Raw genomic sequence first — 15,734 nt, 5'->3', positions numbered from 1 at the left:
TTGCGGACCAGCAGATCCAGAGCGGCCACAGCGCGGAGCCACCGGCGCCCACTGGTCCCCAAAGCTGCCAATCGAGGCGTAATCCTGTAGGAATTTCTCCCGGGTTTAGCTGGGAGTCACATTGCCGCCTCCTCTCCCCCTGACGCCCGGAGGAGCTGGGAGAAGCAGGCAAGGGAGGGAGGGAGGGAGGGAGTGGGAGGAGAAGGAACGGAGGAGGAGGAGGTGGAGGAGGAGGAGGAGGAGGATCGGGGGAGGGAGGCGGCGGCGGGAGAGGAGGAGGGGCGCAGCCGCTGAGCCACTAGCCCCGCTCGGACGCGCTTCTCTCCAGATACTCCCGGAGCTCCAGCCGCGCGGACCGCCCGCCCTGACCGCTCTGCCCCCAAACTTCAGCTGCAGCTACATTCCAAGCCATCTAATTTATTCCTCAAAACCAGCAACTGAGCCGCGACACTGGGAAGGAGTCCGCGGAGGAGTAAAACAGCAGCAGAGCAAGAAGAGCTCTAGAGAACAGCCTCCCAGGAGCAACAACTCGGCTTCGGGAGTGTAGAAACCAACAAGTGAGAAAAGCGCCGCATTCCCGGGGCGCAGCCGCGGGCGGCGAGAGCAGGCGCAGGAGGAGCCAGCTAGCGCCCCTGAGCCGGGAGCCCCAGTCCCCGAGCCCAAGCCGCGGTCGTTGCGGCTGCTCTGCCCCGGATCCTTCTGTACCGGCTGCGCCGGGCGCTAGGCAGTAGGCTTCGTTTCGCCCTCGTTGCAAGCGGCGGCTGGGAGCAGCCGGTCCCCGGGGAATATGCGGCGCGCTTGGATCCTGCTTACCTTGGGCTTGGTGGCCTGCGTGTCGGCGGAGTCGGTGAGTGGGCCAGGAGGGGGAAGCGCGCGCCGTTTCGGGTGTTCGGGGCCGCGGGGAGTCCGCAGCGCCCGCGGGCAATCGGGCAGCGCCTCCTGTGGGATCCCTATCCCCGCTCCCCACCCGGACCTGGCGCTTGGTCCCCGGGGATCTACTGGGACAAATGCGCTCGCTCCTCCACCACTTTCCCCCTTGCCTTCCCTTCCCGCAGAAAAGCGCTGCTCGCCGGAGTTGCCGCGAGGTCCCCGGGGATGAGGGTGCGAGAATCTCAGTTTTGTCTAACCGCAGAGGCCCGTGGAGTCACTCGCAACTTCGCCCTCGAGGGGTCTTGCTGCCTGGCCCGAGAAGGACCTAGGGAAAGGGGGGGGGGGGCGGGGTAGAATAGTCGGAGGGCCGGCGAGGGAACCCATCTCCTCCGCGCGCTGGGCGAGACCCAGGGACAACCTGGAAACTTTGGGGTCCTCTCCTCCACACATCACCCCCCCCACGCTAGCTTAGCTTTCCTACTCAGTTGAATGCAAGTTCTGGGGAGGTGGGGTTCCGATTTAAGAAACCCGAGAGTGTCCGGGGAGGAAAGTTGCAGAAGTTCTTTTGTTTGATGTTCTCTGTGGCTGGGGCCAGGTAGCAGACACTTCGTGGGAAGGCTACCCCCCCGCTGAGGCCCAGTCCCGGGTCCCGCGAGGTGCGCGGAACGCGCCGGAAAATGCTGGGGCCCGGGGCTCTGGAATCCCAGTCCTGCGGCGACCCCTCCTCCTTGAGGGGCGGAGGGCGGCCCCGCGGGCCCTTAGGGGCAGGAGGACATTTTAATACGGATTACCCTGGAGTGCAGCTTGCCGGACCTGGCCGGGTGCGGGTGACACCAAGCTCGGCCTCGGGTCGCCTGGCCATCGGGGACCGAGGCTTTCAGCCTGCCACGCTTGTCCTCGCGGGCTCTGGCAGGGGTGCTTCCGAGGGCCGGTGGAGTTTCTTCTCCCGCCTGGGTCGGCTGCGGGCACCCAGCCTCCCTCCGGCCGCGGCAATGGGAACTTGGATTCTCCTCCTTTGGGTCGAGTTTCTGGGGCTGGAGTTTGTTTCCTACGTCGCCCGATGAGCGCCCTCTAAAGGGATCTGCCTCCTGGGCTTTTCTGGTCGGTGGCGGCCCCTACCTGGGCGCCCCGAGCTTTGCCAGGCTAAGGTGGAAGCCTAAGCACCCAGATACTGTCTGCAGCCTCAGTGCGTTCCGGGGCTTCGGTGACGGAGTGCAGCTGTTTCTGACCTTTTTTAGCTCCCCATACCTCCTCCTTTTGCCACCTAGTAACTTGTCCAGGGATGGTTTTGTGAATTTTTCCTCCTCGCCTTTGGAGTGTTACTTCCCTCTACCTTCTCCCCCTTTTTGGAGTTGAAGCAGCAGTTCAGGAGTTGAAAACCTCTTGGGCACGGAGCAGCAGATGGGCGTTTTCCATCAGTGTGGGAGCCGCTGTGTGTGCCAGCAAGGTCCCCAAACGTTACTTGAGATTGAAAAGCAGGTAGAATTGTACACTGTACACAGAAGAGATGAGTATTTGGGTGCTTGGGCTGTAAAACAGAACTGCGAGCCTTATCAGTATTTCTCTTTGGCAAATGATGGGCTAATCCGTTGGGACTGGTAATCTCCCAGCCAGTTATGAACTTTGACTCATTGTACACAAAAAGGAAGAGATTCTCTGTTTATTTCAGGAAAAAAAAAAAAAAAACAAAAAACGTTATTGCTCATCTCGTTGCAAAACAGGGCAAAGGGAGAACTCCCTCTAAAGGTTTTCAAGAGAAGCCTGCCTAAAAGGCTGTACAGGGGTAAGGAAGTCCTTCTTTTGGTCAAATCCTGTTCAGGATTTGCCAGGAAGTGTTTGGGGATTCTCCAGAAAGAATGTCTCTATTTTCTGGTTCTCTGGATTTTTGCATAAATCTGATATTGCTCCTTAAGGAAGCTTTGTGGCTGAACTGTTTTCCTACCTGGTGACACCTTTCCCCTGAACTCTCTTTGTGGATCTAATATTTTTCATTTCCTACCAGGATTAGATGCTTTCCCAGTGAGCTCCTTCACTGTAGTCGATACTCTTTTCAGTAATTGGACTACCATCCAGAAGGGTGATTAGATATTTTTAAAATGTCAACTTGGAGACTCTAGCAGAGAATCTTTGTTAGGCTGTTTCAAAGCCCAGGATGGCCACTAGTCCATATCAATTACTTTTTAGTTTCTGTTTCATGTATAGCGGCATGAATGTAGGTGAAGTTGATAGACTTAATTTTTTAACAATTAGCTATTACAGCAGTTATTTCCAGTACTTCGTATTTTAATTTGAAAACTGCAGCAGTTTCCTGGGAATTAGAAGTAGTTAGAGGTCTTCCGAGCTTTAAGTCTGTCTTTGTAAAGAGGAAAGGAAAAATGTCTGCAGTTATTGAATTCTTGAGTTTTATACTAAGCTCAAGGCAAGGTGAGGGCGAAGAGGTTCTTAGCAATGAAGGCTCAAAGCTATCTGTGAGAAGAAACTGTGGCCCTTCCTTTCTGGATGCTGGAGACAGCAGTGGTGATGCATTCATACTTTGCACCAGCAGGTTAGGGCTTTCGCTGCGGGAACACCATGTGAGGGGAAAGACTGAGTGTGGCGGTAGTGATATGCTGCTGTTTTTCTATCCATTTCTTTTTTTAATGTGACTGTTTATCTTTAGAAATAATATATTGCAGACTGCTATAAACACATAATTGGAACTAGAAATATGTTTAAGAAGAGGAAGTGTTTTGAACTAGTGGAGTTTTATACACATGTTTCAGTGTGTGTAAATTAAAAGAAACTGTCAAGACATTTGGACCCGTGCGTTACCTCTCAGTGCATTATAAAAGGCAGCCTTTGGAAAGTTTGCATTAGAGAGAAAAATAGAATTGGAACCATATAACCTTTTTCAGTTCTTTAAAAAAATATATTTTGGCTGCTCTAGTAATGAAACAAATTACTTTTGCTGGGGAATTTTATAGAATTTCTGTTTCTCTTTTAGTTGGGTGTTAGCAGTAGGTAGACATCATTGGAGAAAGATCTTGTAAGATCAGGCTTGTGAAAGATGGTTGTCCTAAAAGGAATTAGAGTTTGCTCTCCAATTCCTGTTCCTGGGGCCTGGTACATCTAGTTTTGAAGGGCTGTGTAACATGATTACTCACATAGCACCTTGAGTAATCATTAGTTTGGAGAGGATTTCAAAAGATTACCTAGTTTTTTTCCTTGGCAGGACGAATTCCCAAGTCTCCAGAAGCCCTGGGAGACCTGCCTGGTCAGCCACAGGTGGCCTGGAGTCTCCTCAGGTTGGCAAAGCCCTGAGGCTGATCCAGCCACCCAGAATCCCGACAGCTCTGTCATTAAGGTTTATAAGGAGTCTGGTCAAGCCACTGTGCTATTTGGCCTGTCAGCTGGCAGTGATCCAATAGGTGGTATGAGGAATGTCATCTGGATTTAGATTCTCACAACACAGTCCCTTTTCAACACTGCCAAAAATCAAACTAAATGATCTTGCTCATCATTTCCTTCTTTTTTTATATTAAAATTTGTTTAATGTTTATTTATTTTTGAGAGAGAGAGAGACACAGAGACAGAGTGTGAGCAGGGGAGGGGCAGAGAGAGAGAGAGAGAGAGAGAGAGACATAGAATCCGAAGCAGGCTCCAGGCTCTGAGCTGTCAGCACAGAGCCCGACGTGGGGCTCTAACTCAACGAACAGTGAGATCGTGACCTGAGCCAAAGTCAGAGACTTAGCTGATTGAGCCACCCAGGCACCCCTCATCATTTCGTTCTTACCATGGAAGAAGACTTGCCGTTTCTGCCACCATCAACAGTACACTCCAGTATCTCAAAATCACCTAATTCTTTCATGGCCCAGAAGCCAAAGTAAACTTTTAGAGGAAAAAAAAAAAAACAACCCAAAAAAGCAGGAAGGAATGAGGAAGAGGCTTTGATGAAAATAAGCTAGTCTTATTTACTTTTTTTTAGTTGTGCCAGTACCATCATCTTCATTCTAGGCTTTTGGATTTGAATTTTGAAGACATCCTTGACTCATTCCACTTTGTTGATGTCCATGTCCAGTTGGACGTTAAATCCACCTATGTGGTCATTCCACAAACACTGTTCAGCACCTACTGAATGCCCGAGAGAAAGCACTGAACAAACCAGGCAAACTCCTCTGTGTTCTTGGAGCTCACATTCTAGTGGTCCAGGTAGCTTCCTCTTTAGTTTTGTCTTTCTTGGGACCTGTGCCTTTATGTCAGCAGCTTTTTAGCTGTCCTTCCTGCCCAGATGTTCACCTGCTGTTTGATTTATCCTGTACCATTCTAATGGTGTTCCCATGGTCCTCAAACCTCCGTGTTTCCTTGTTATCATGGCATGGAATCTAACTAAATATCTCTGCCGGGTTTAGAAGATGCTCATAATATTGCTCTTTCCTATCTCTTCCCCCTTGATCACTCCCATCATGTCTCCCAGCACCTGCCCGCTGGCCTCACTGTCATGAACACTCTTGGGACACAGCCACCTCTTTAGTGTTTCTCCTTTAACATTCTGTTGATTCAGACCCAAGCCCCAGATGGCCTTTCATGTTTGAGCTCTTGTTTTTATCTTTCTATAAACGATACAGCAGACTAATGATGAGAATCTTTGGAAGCATGTAAAAATACAGATTTCAGGGCTTCATCTCAGACTTACATGATCAGTAGCCTGAAAGGGGGTGGGGTATTTTTATGAAGCATCTCAGATGATTTTAATGAATCAGCCACATTTGGGAACCACTGGTCTGGGTCACATACTTTTCCCCTTCTTATATGCCATTCTGTGTTGGTTGGTGGGCTCCTGGCAGTATATAGCTGTGTGACCTTGGGAACCACTGTAAACACGAAGGGCTTTGGCATGGGAGGCAGACAAGCTGGGTTCACATGCTGGTACTTTGCCACTTACTATAGTACTTGGACAAGATGCTACAACTCCAAGTCACTTGAAAAAATACATATGTACATGTGTATAATTTGGACCTGAATGCCTTTATGACATGATTATTGTGGGCATAAAATGAGGGTGCATAGGAATGGTGGTTGAGGCACAGAAAGTACTAAGTGGTTTTTTTCTTCCTTTCTTGGCCTCTGTTTTCTTGTCTATGAAATGTGGGAGCTGTATAAGATGTTCTTAAGCCCTCTGACATTCTAAGAGGTGAATTTTCTCTTCCATTGAGATTGATGCCATATAAGGGGAGGGCCCTCTTTTCACACATTTCACCCCTGCTCAGTGCTGAGCTTGGTAAATAACTGTTAATGATCCATACTTAAATGCAGGTGCCCGTGGCAAGGGCAGTCGGGATCCATCATTTCTGCTGAAGCTCAGCTTTGCCCTGGCCACTGAAAGCAGTGTGTCTGGGATCAACTGAATCCACCAACCCATGGGTGTACCTGGGCTAGTTTGCCAGTTTTGACTCACTAGACCTCAGTTTCATCAACATTGCAGTATTGGCATGAAGAGTAAACAAGACGAGGTCAAGTCCTGCAGTCATTGGTGTACATCCATGCTTCCTCCTGTTTGGTTCCATTGAGATTCTAGCAGACTGGAAGGAGAGAGTCATGTCTGTATTGCACGCTGCAGTGAAGCTGGTCATCTGAAAGGAGGTAGCAGGGCTGGTGAGGGAATGTTGGGCAGTGGGGGTGGGGGGAGTGGAGAAAGAGAGTATTTTTTGAGAGTAGAAATGCATGAAATTTCTCCTTTTAGCAATTTGAGTTTCGGTTCCTACTATTAAAAAATCTCACTGTGTTTTGACAAGTCTGTTTCTGGGGCCGCATTAGTTTTAGCAACAAGGCTGGAGGGGTGACTGCCTCTGAATAGCAAAGAACACTGTTGAAATAGAATTGTGAATGTTTTTCTTGATTATCTCAAAGAATTGGTAGGACTGGGAGAAGGGGAGAAACCTTGAAGTCTTTGGAGATTTCCTATTTGAATTTCATATCAGCAGAGAGAGGCCAACTGGTATGCACTCAGTGATGTGAGAGCCAGCTCCTGGTCTTGGACTTCAAGCTATGGAAAATGTTGTTAAAGACAAGACACGTTTTTACATTTTTTTCCTCTGCTGTTCAATTCGTTTTGTCGAAAATGTCACAAAGATGCAGAAAGTGTGCCCTTTACAAAGCATTTGGATGTTTATTTTCTTTGATGATTATACAGGTATATTAAATACAAATAGTACTGGTATTTAAGGAGTATGTGCAATTAATAGAGTTTAGTCTCATGATAAGATGACACATGGAATGAGATACTCTTAATCTTAAGGGAAGATTATTTTTTTCTAGTTCTTACCAAGAAAGAGTAAAAGTCAAATATTAGTTTTGTGTGGTATATTATTAAATATAAAGACAGCAGAAATAAATGTACAATATTTAGGGCAAAAGTGAGGTTTTGCATACATGCAGTTCATTATCTTAATCCCTGTGGGACCTCAGCTTCCCTGTGTATAAAATGATGGAGTGAACTAGAAGAATTTTCTGTCTTTAGCATTTAGTTTTTCTATATGCTTCCGGGTAAGATTGGAGAAATGTTAAGATTAACTTAATCAATAAGTAATTATTAAGCTCCTGCCAAATACTTACTATTTTATTACTGAAACAAGGAATTCATTCACATTACTGAAGGGTAAGTCATTTCCAAGAGCTGATGGTGATCAGTTAACTTGAATGGAGTGTTCATCATGTACTGGGATTATATACGTTGCTCTGAATGTTCATGATCTAGTGTTTTCTCATATATTTTCTGATACAAGCCAGTGTAGCATGAAGTTGATGTGATGGAATTCACTTTCAGTCTCGACAGAAGAAAACATAACTTGTTGATATAATTTGGGGGCTTTTTTTCTTTTAAGTTTATTTATTTATTTTGAGAGAGAACAAGAGCCTGTGAGTGGGGGAGGGGTAGAGAGACAGATATTCCAAAGCCTCCCGACATGGGGCTCGAACTCATGAACCATGAGATCATGACTTGAGCCAAAATCCATAGTTGACACTTAGCCAGTTGAGCCACCCAAGCACCCCAACTGACACACCCAGGCGCCCCTAATTTAGAGGGCTTTTAAAAAAAATTTTTTTTAATGTTAATTTTTGAGAGAGAGACAGAGCATGAGCAGGGGAGGGGCAGAGAGAGAAAGAGACACAGAATCTGAAGCAGGCACCAGGCTCTGAGCTGTCAGCACAGAGCCCAGTGCAGGGCTTGAACCCATGAACCATGAGATCATGACCTGAGCCAAAGTTGGATGCTCAACCTAGTGAGCCACCCAGGCACCCCTTAGAGGGCTTTTTAAGGCATAAGTCACTGACAGGTCTCAGGCTTCTCATTTGGTTTCTGGCCTAGATGCCCATTTCTAGAGAGGGGACCTTAACTGTTGCCTTCCCCTCAGCTCCTCTCTGTAGCACTGGAACCCAGTGTAAGTGCTGTGGTCACCACAAACAAGAATCTAAATTAGCAGGCAGTATGGTAGACTGGCTCAGAGCCTGGTCATTGGACGTCAGACTTGCCTAGGTTTGAATCCCCTTCACTGTGTAACTTGAGACAGTTTTCTTAACCACTCTGTGCTCAGTTTTCTCCTCTATAAAATGGAATATTCTAAACAAGATTTTTAGGATTATGCGAGACAGAATATGTAGGAGCTTTTAACACATGTTCATGTTTTATGTCATGTGTTAGTTACTATTTTTCTGATTCATGGTTTTCTGCCTCCTTAAAGAGTGGGGGCTTTGTACACTACATGGGCTTATCTGATCAGCTGCAGCCCAGAGAGTGGCCCAGGAGATGAACGATTGAGCCTGCTCTTTTTTTTTTCTTTTTTTTTTTTTAATGTTTATTTATTTTTGAGAAAGAGACAGAGACGGTGTGCGAGTGGTAGAGGGGCTGAGAGACAGGGAGACACAGAATCCAAAGCAGGCTCCAGGCTCTGAGCCATAAGCACGAACCGCGAGATCGTGACCTGAGCTGAAGTCGGATGGTCAACCGATTGAGCCATCTAGGTGCCCCGAGCCTGCTCTTTCATAGCTGGGGTTCTCTTTGCTGATTTGAGGAGGCCTAGCTCTATGTTGAGACATTGGAGATATGTTTGGATTCAGCTTTTCTCTAAACATGGGTGATGTGAGAGGATATGTCATTAGTTATTTCTGAAAGGGTCTTTGCAGGAACTAGATGAAGCTGTGAGTGTTAAGATGTGAATGCCCATTTTTTCCAGTAATTTTACCTTTTCAAATCTATCCAAAGGAAATAGTCATAGCTGGGTAAAATGTGTTTATTGAAGATTTATTAATAATAGTTAAAAAATGGAAACAACTTGAGTGTATAATAATAGATTAGTTAAATAAAAGAGTCTAAATTATACATTAAATATACAGCCATTAAAAATATGTTTGAAGAATGTTTATAACTTGGAAACTGTTTATAATAGACAAAAAGTCTGATAAAAAGCTATATATAGTGACACTAAGGTTATATTAAATAAATTTATATGTGTATGCATAGATCTGTACATGTGATAAAATGCACAGAACTAAATATATGCATCCACACAGATACAAACGAGTACAAGTGAAATTTAGGAACTCTGAATAAGATTAGTGGATTGTGTCAATGTCAATATCCTTGTGATAGTCATGATAGTTTTATGAAATGTTACCATTGGCGGAAACTGGATAAAGAGTAGAAGAGATTTCTTTGTATTATTTCTTACAACTGCATGTGAATCTGTAATTATCTCAACAAAAAAAAAATCAATTTAAAAAAATGGCGCCAGATGCAGAGAGTTTTACAAGTACGTTCTGCCGATCCTTGAAGGAGTAGATAATAATTGTTGTTATAGAGCTTCCAGAATGATAGAGGCTGTTCTTCTTCATTTTATCAGGTTAGCATTACTGTATGTGAAAATCAGACAGGGAGGGCATAGGAAACAAATCTACAGGCCAGCTTCACTTATGATGCCAAAAATTTACGTATAACATTATCAAACTGAAAATGGCAGCTTACTAAAAAACTGATGGAGCCAAATAGAGTTTATCCAAGGAAGGCTTCAACATCAGAAAAGCAATGCAGTCAACAGTTGAAGGGAGATAACAATATAATCATCTCAATAGATGCAGGAAACATCTGAGAAAAGATTGTAAAAATGTTAATACAAGGGTCTCTAATTTCTGGTTAACTGAAGGTTTACTATTTAGGGTTAGTACATCTGTGCTGATGGCTCCGATTCACTTGACATGTTTAGCAACCAAAAGATCACTGTTTACTGAGTCGTGAGGCAACAGTGTCTAGTTGCCTGGGTGACAGGTGTGTGACAGTGCAATGAAGTATGGGGTCATAACATATGTAGATTCTAATCCATATGAACTTGTAGTTCTGGCTTTGCCGAGTTTCAGTTTTGTGCTCTCCCAAATTAAGATGACACAGGAGATGGTCTTCAGGGTTTTGGAATCCAGTGTATTGGGGTTTGGTTTTCGGTATTACCACTTGAAATCCACGTGACCTCGAGGAAATTTCTTATCATTTCTGACCTTGTGTTTTCAGTGTAAGACCGAGAATTATAATATTTTGCTTTTTGGTTATTTTGAAGATTAGCTTCAATAATGACTGAAAACTTCTAATGTGCTTTAAGCACATTTGATTCTCTTTCCTTCTAGCTTTAAATTTTGTGATTCTGGAATACATTCTACGTGCATAAATATGTATGCATATGTTTTTTTTTGTTTCTCACTTGCATTTTGACCCCTGACACCAAGGGCCATGTATTTTCACAAATTTATGACCAGTTTATTTTTTACCAGGCAGGGTGTGATGCCGAATTATACTTTCTTTTCTGCCATCATCTGTTTCCTCAGTTACATTCAGCTAAAGCTCAAAAGAGACTTGCATATAAGTTGAAAATTTAGTTAAGACTTCATGAAAGCTTCATAAAACCTGACATAGTACTTGGGATTACCATTGTAAATGCTTACAGAAGGTCAGTATTGGAATCTTATGCTGTAAACCCTGATTTATCTGTTAGGTTTGCTAATGAATTAAAATCTTAATTTTATTTCTGCCCCGCTTTGAACTCATTTAGATAAGAGTGGTGAGTATTTTTATTTCATAATTTGGGCATCCCCCTGCCTTTTGAAAGTTCACATTAGGCTATTGCATTTTTATGTAAGACCTATCTTAGTACCTGTTTTCACTAACTGAAAGAAATCTGAAGAGAATTTTCGCTTTTACAAAACAAGGCAAGAAGTGAAAATACGTTGAGCGTTTGTTTTGTGGTGAGCCATTATGGAGGTGGCATGTACCCTAAGCATCAAGAGGGGCACTGCCAGTCTCCTTCCTGTGGAACTACACACAGCATCTTCGCATCAAACCACTGCAGCTTTGAACTGTGTGAGCATCTGTGCTTTATCTTGATTCATTTTGTGTATCCATTAGCAAGATGTGTCCTAAGATACCAGAAAAGCCTAAGGGAGGTTATTTTTTGGGTCTGGGAATGCTCAAAGGTTTTCCCGTATAAATTACTGGTAATTGCTTCTTCGCTTTCTGCCACTTTGGCTTACGAAAGTTTTCATGGGAACTCTCTGCTTTCGGATAGCGGGAGGAAACTGTATTAGATTTGATTAGATTTTGTAATGGTTCTGATTGGTTATTGAATGAAGTTTTATGTTTGGTAAGTCAATCAGTTAAGACTTAAATCATCTTGGCACATCGACCAAGAGCAAAGCTCTTTGCTGGTCTTGCAAGGTAAAAAAAGAAATTACGACATGATACCTACCTTTAAGCAACTATCATCTACCTTTTGATTATTTAGGGGAATTGAAGATGTATTGGGCCCATAGATAACATGTGCATTATATGTATCAGTCTGAATCTAGTTAGACATACCTAGCAATCAAAACTGCCAAAGAACTATATCTACAATTGAGAGGGATAAGAAGAACCCCTTGTAGAAGAGAAGTCACTGCTTTCCCAGAAAAGCAAAAACAAAACCTTCTTTGAAGTGGCATGATGTGTTGGAGAAAAATAATTCTATTCATGACCTGAAGACATTTGATGTTCAGATTTTTTTCTCTTTCCCCATCTGTTCTCTGAGGAAAGACATCTGGGTATTAAGATGTATGAAAGACACAAAGATTAAGAAATTGTTTAGAACCTGAATAATTTCTTGGTGTTTGTATCCAAGGGGAAAGAAACCTTACGTTTCATATAGTCTAATTTTCCATACTCTGTAAACTTGGGGCTCTGACAGGTGAGAACTGGACCTTATGTGTTTGGCTAAGATCAAATCGTCTTAACTGATGAATGAAAGAGGTATAGAAGTGTCAGGATGATTTTTATTTTATTCTTTTGGACTCTGCCTTTTCATTATGTAACAATGGATTTAGAGCTGGAATTGACTTTTAAAGGGAAACCCATCAGTATTTGTCCAATATCATATAGTTAGTGGTAGAGCTATATATTGGACCTAGGCCATCTGATTTGTTAGTATTTTTTTTTTTTTTTACCATAAAACATTCCCTTTCTGGCTCCGTCTTCTCCTTCATTGTGCACATTAATGATTAGCACCTAATACACTTACTTCTGGACCATGGTTGGTACGTAAATGCAATATCAAATGGAACATACATTATATGTTATATGCTCTGAATCAGTGTGGTTAATGTGTTCTGTGCAAAATGAATAATTTAAAATGATGTTTAGATAATTTTTTAACTTGCAGCAAAACTTGTGCTCTGGTGGACTCGATTATTATCCACAAACATTTTGGCTAATTCAGGGAGGAGAACAGAAAGCACTAGGATTTGGAGATACCAGGGGCTGACGTAAATCCTAGGAAGATTGTGGAGACTTGTAGACAGAAAAGGAGATGAAAGTTTCTTGGAGATAAGAATCAAACTAGAAGCAAAGTACTCATGAATTAATACCACATTTTATGCGATTAAAAAAAGCTGCTATGGTAGGTTGAGGGAAGAAGAGCGTTCCTTAGATTTTTACACTAAAAATATGTCAGTGCTTTCCTGGAAAAGAGAGGCTGAGGCACTTCTGATCCAGGTAGAAGTACTTTTTTGCTCAGTTCCTTTTGCTGGTGTTGGGCGTAGGGTCATCTTTTCTCCCAACATTTTTCTCTTGAAAACATTTTTGGTAAATTTTAGCGTAATAACATAAATATATTTGCCTCATAGTTTTTCAGAAAATTAGTCTGTGGCGTGGTATTTTTAAGAAATGAATTTTATTAAAGGACACTAACATTGAAAATTACTACACAGACGTCCTACTATGTACTTAGAGCCATGATAGGCACTTTCCATTCTTGTCTGTAATTGTCTCACAACTGCCAGGCGGTGTTTGCCACGACTGCATTTTATGTGGCCTAGCAGAAGTTAGATCCTCGTGTTTTGGGGGCTTTTTTTTTTTTTTTAGCTTTAAATAGCCCTGACATGATACTATTATCTTTCAAGAGAGCAGTGAAAGTATTTAAATGTATAACCAGTTTTTAATACGGTCTAACAGGTGTAGCTCAGAAAAATGAAGTGTCACACTTCATTTGCATTGGTTGTCCAAATACCCTAGATCACCCATATTCCTTTTTTTTTTTTTTAAGTTTATTTATTTATTTTGAGAGAGTCACCAGGGGAGGGGCAGAGAGAGAATCCCAAGCAGGCTCTATACCAGTAGCACTGAGCCCCACGTGGGGCTCAAACCCATCAAACCCACAAACGGTGAGATCGTGACATGAGCTGAAACCACGAGTTGAACACTTAACTGACTGAGCCACCCAGGTGCCCCACCCACATTCTGATTTCTTTACCAACGTGGAGCCTATTGCTTTGATGGCTTCTCTCCATAAGCTTGTGTCTGGTAATGGGGGAACTAAGGAGTAGAATTCACAGGGTCTCTTTAAATTCTCAGCTCTGCCAGTGTCTGGCTGTGTGACCTTGGGCAGATTACTTAGTCTCTCTCTGCCTCAGTTTTCTCATCTGTAAAAAGGAGATTAGTCACAGTAGCCACCTCATGGTGATGCTGTGAGGATTAGTGAGTTCTTGCATGTCAAGCATTTAGAAGCGGACCCGCTGTGGAGTCAGCACTGGTCTCTGTTGATGCTGATTGAAATGGACAGCTGATTAGATGTGCTGATCAAAGAAGAGAGGATCCTCTTCGGATGTTTTGAACCTGAGACTGAGAAAAATGATGGTGCCATGGACCAGATGGGAAAGAAAGAATAGGCTGATTTCTTTCTTTTTTCTTTTCTCAATGTGGCTATTGTGTTTTGGTGAAAAGAAAAGGTATTTTAGCCTCTCTAGCTCTTAGCTCTGGAGAGTGAGGGGCATGTTCTAGATCACTGACTCTCACCCCTTCCTGCTCATTAAACTCATCTGAGGAACTCTGGAAAGCTCTGTATGCCTGGGCCCCACCTGGGACATCAGACTCTGTAGGGGGTGGGGCCCAGTTGGCTGTAAAAGCTCACCAGGTGATTCTAGCTTCCAGAAGGTTTGAGAACTACTGCTCTGGGTGCCTTCATGGACTCCTCCAGCTTAGAGGCAAATCTAGCAGGTAAGATTTTGTCTTCTTCTTCTTAAGTTTATTTATTTTGAGAGAGAGCGAGAGAGAGAGAGAGAAGGAAAGCATGAGTGGGGGCAGGGCAGAGAGAGAGGGAGAGAGAGAATCCCAAGCAGGCTCCTTGCTGTTAGCTCAGAGCCCGATGTGGGGCTCCAACCCACGAACTGTGAGATCATGCCCTGAGCCAAGTTCAGATGCTTCACCAACTGAGTCACCCAGGCACCCCAAGATTTTGTCCTCTTAAACCATGTTTCCTATTGCTTGTGACCAAGCCCCATGGATTGCAGTGGCTTCCCAGGACTGCCCTGCTGCCCGTCACAGTCCAAAGCTGTATACAAGAGGATATGCTTGCTCCCTTCGGGATTCTTCCTTTTCTACTCTTCTCTTCAACATCTTTTTCTGTTGGCTCATACTTTTCTGATAGTTTATGTTGGTAGATTATGATACGTGCTCTTTACACAGAAGATTATATACGTATAAATTAAGTCTTTCTGAGGATGTCTTTAAAAAAAGGAAACATTTCCCTTTCCTTTCAAAAACTTTCCTTAGTGGAACAAAGGATGCTTGTCCTCCTGGCCTGGTTGCAGAAAAGCATGTTTGGTCAGCTTATTAGATTTGCCTGAGTTCATGCTTTGAACAGAGAGATTGTGTTTTCCTGATTGGGAATGTGTCCTAGAACTTGTCTGAAGTTACTGATCATGTATAAGCCCCACACACGTGTCTTAATGATGGTCCTTTTCTTCAGTTTATACTTTATTACTTCAGCTCAGCTACTTGGACCTCGTTCAAGTTGAATTAGTTCCATGGAACTCTACTGTTTCCGGGGTTGAAGTAGGGAAGAGCGAGTGCTTTTGGCTATCCTGTGAATAAGACGTCTGAGTTGTCTTTAGTTCTTGCTTCAGTAAAAAAGCAGCGGCCCATTATCTAATCTATTCATAGTTTACTTTGTTCAGATATCTAATTTGGGAACATGTTTGCCCTCACTCAATTCTGAAACACAATTTTCCATCCCTTGAATAAAGGGGGCTATCTTTAATTGACTCAGGAAAAAAAAAAAACCTTGTTTAAGAATTCTAGAGTTTTCAAAGCTTTTAAAAATTGCTCTGCAGGATAACATTAAAGTACTCACCCTTTAGAAACTGCCACTCAACATGTATCTGTCCCACAATGGAGTTGGAAGGAGGATTATTCTGAGCAAGCTGTTAAAATAAACCATTTGCTAGGATTCATATGCTTTTAAACCTAGTAAGTCTGTAATATCTAGAATGAAATTCAACATTGCTGGGTTTTTTTTTTGGGGGGGGGACAATCGGTGTAA

General features: G+C 43.5%; 1 protein-coding gene across 1 annotated transcript in view; it reads left to right on the top strand.

Annotated features, from left to right (window-relative positions):
* Positions 1–278: 278 nt before the first annotated feature.
* SDC2 (syndecan 2) overlaps positions 279–15,734 on the top strand; it is a 100,918-nt gene continuing 85,462 nt past the window's right edge. The window contains exon 1 of the mRNA XM_027064188.2: positions 279–847. Within this exon, the coding sequence (XP_026919989.1) occupies positions 788–847 (60 nt within the window). The 5' untranslated portion in view covers positions 279–787. The remainder of the gene's footprint in view (positions 848–15,734) is intronic.

The sequence above is a fragment of the Acinonyx jubatus genome, chromosome F2 (genome assembly GCF_027475565.1).
Source record: "Acinonyx jubatus isolate Ajub_Pintada_27869175 chromosome F2, VMU_Ajub_asm_v1.0, whole genome shotgun sequence".
Taxonomy (NCBI): domain Eukaryota; kingdom Metazoa; phylum Chordata; class Mammalia; order Carnivora; family Felidae; genus Acinonyx; species Acinonyx jubatus.
Note: the sequence above shows the minus strand (reverse complement) of the source record. Positions and strands in the feature narration are given on the sequence as shown.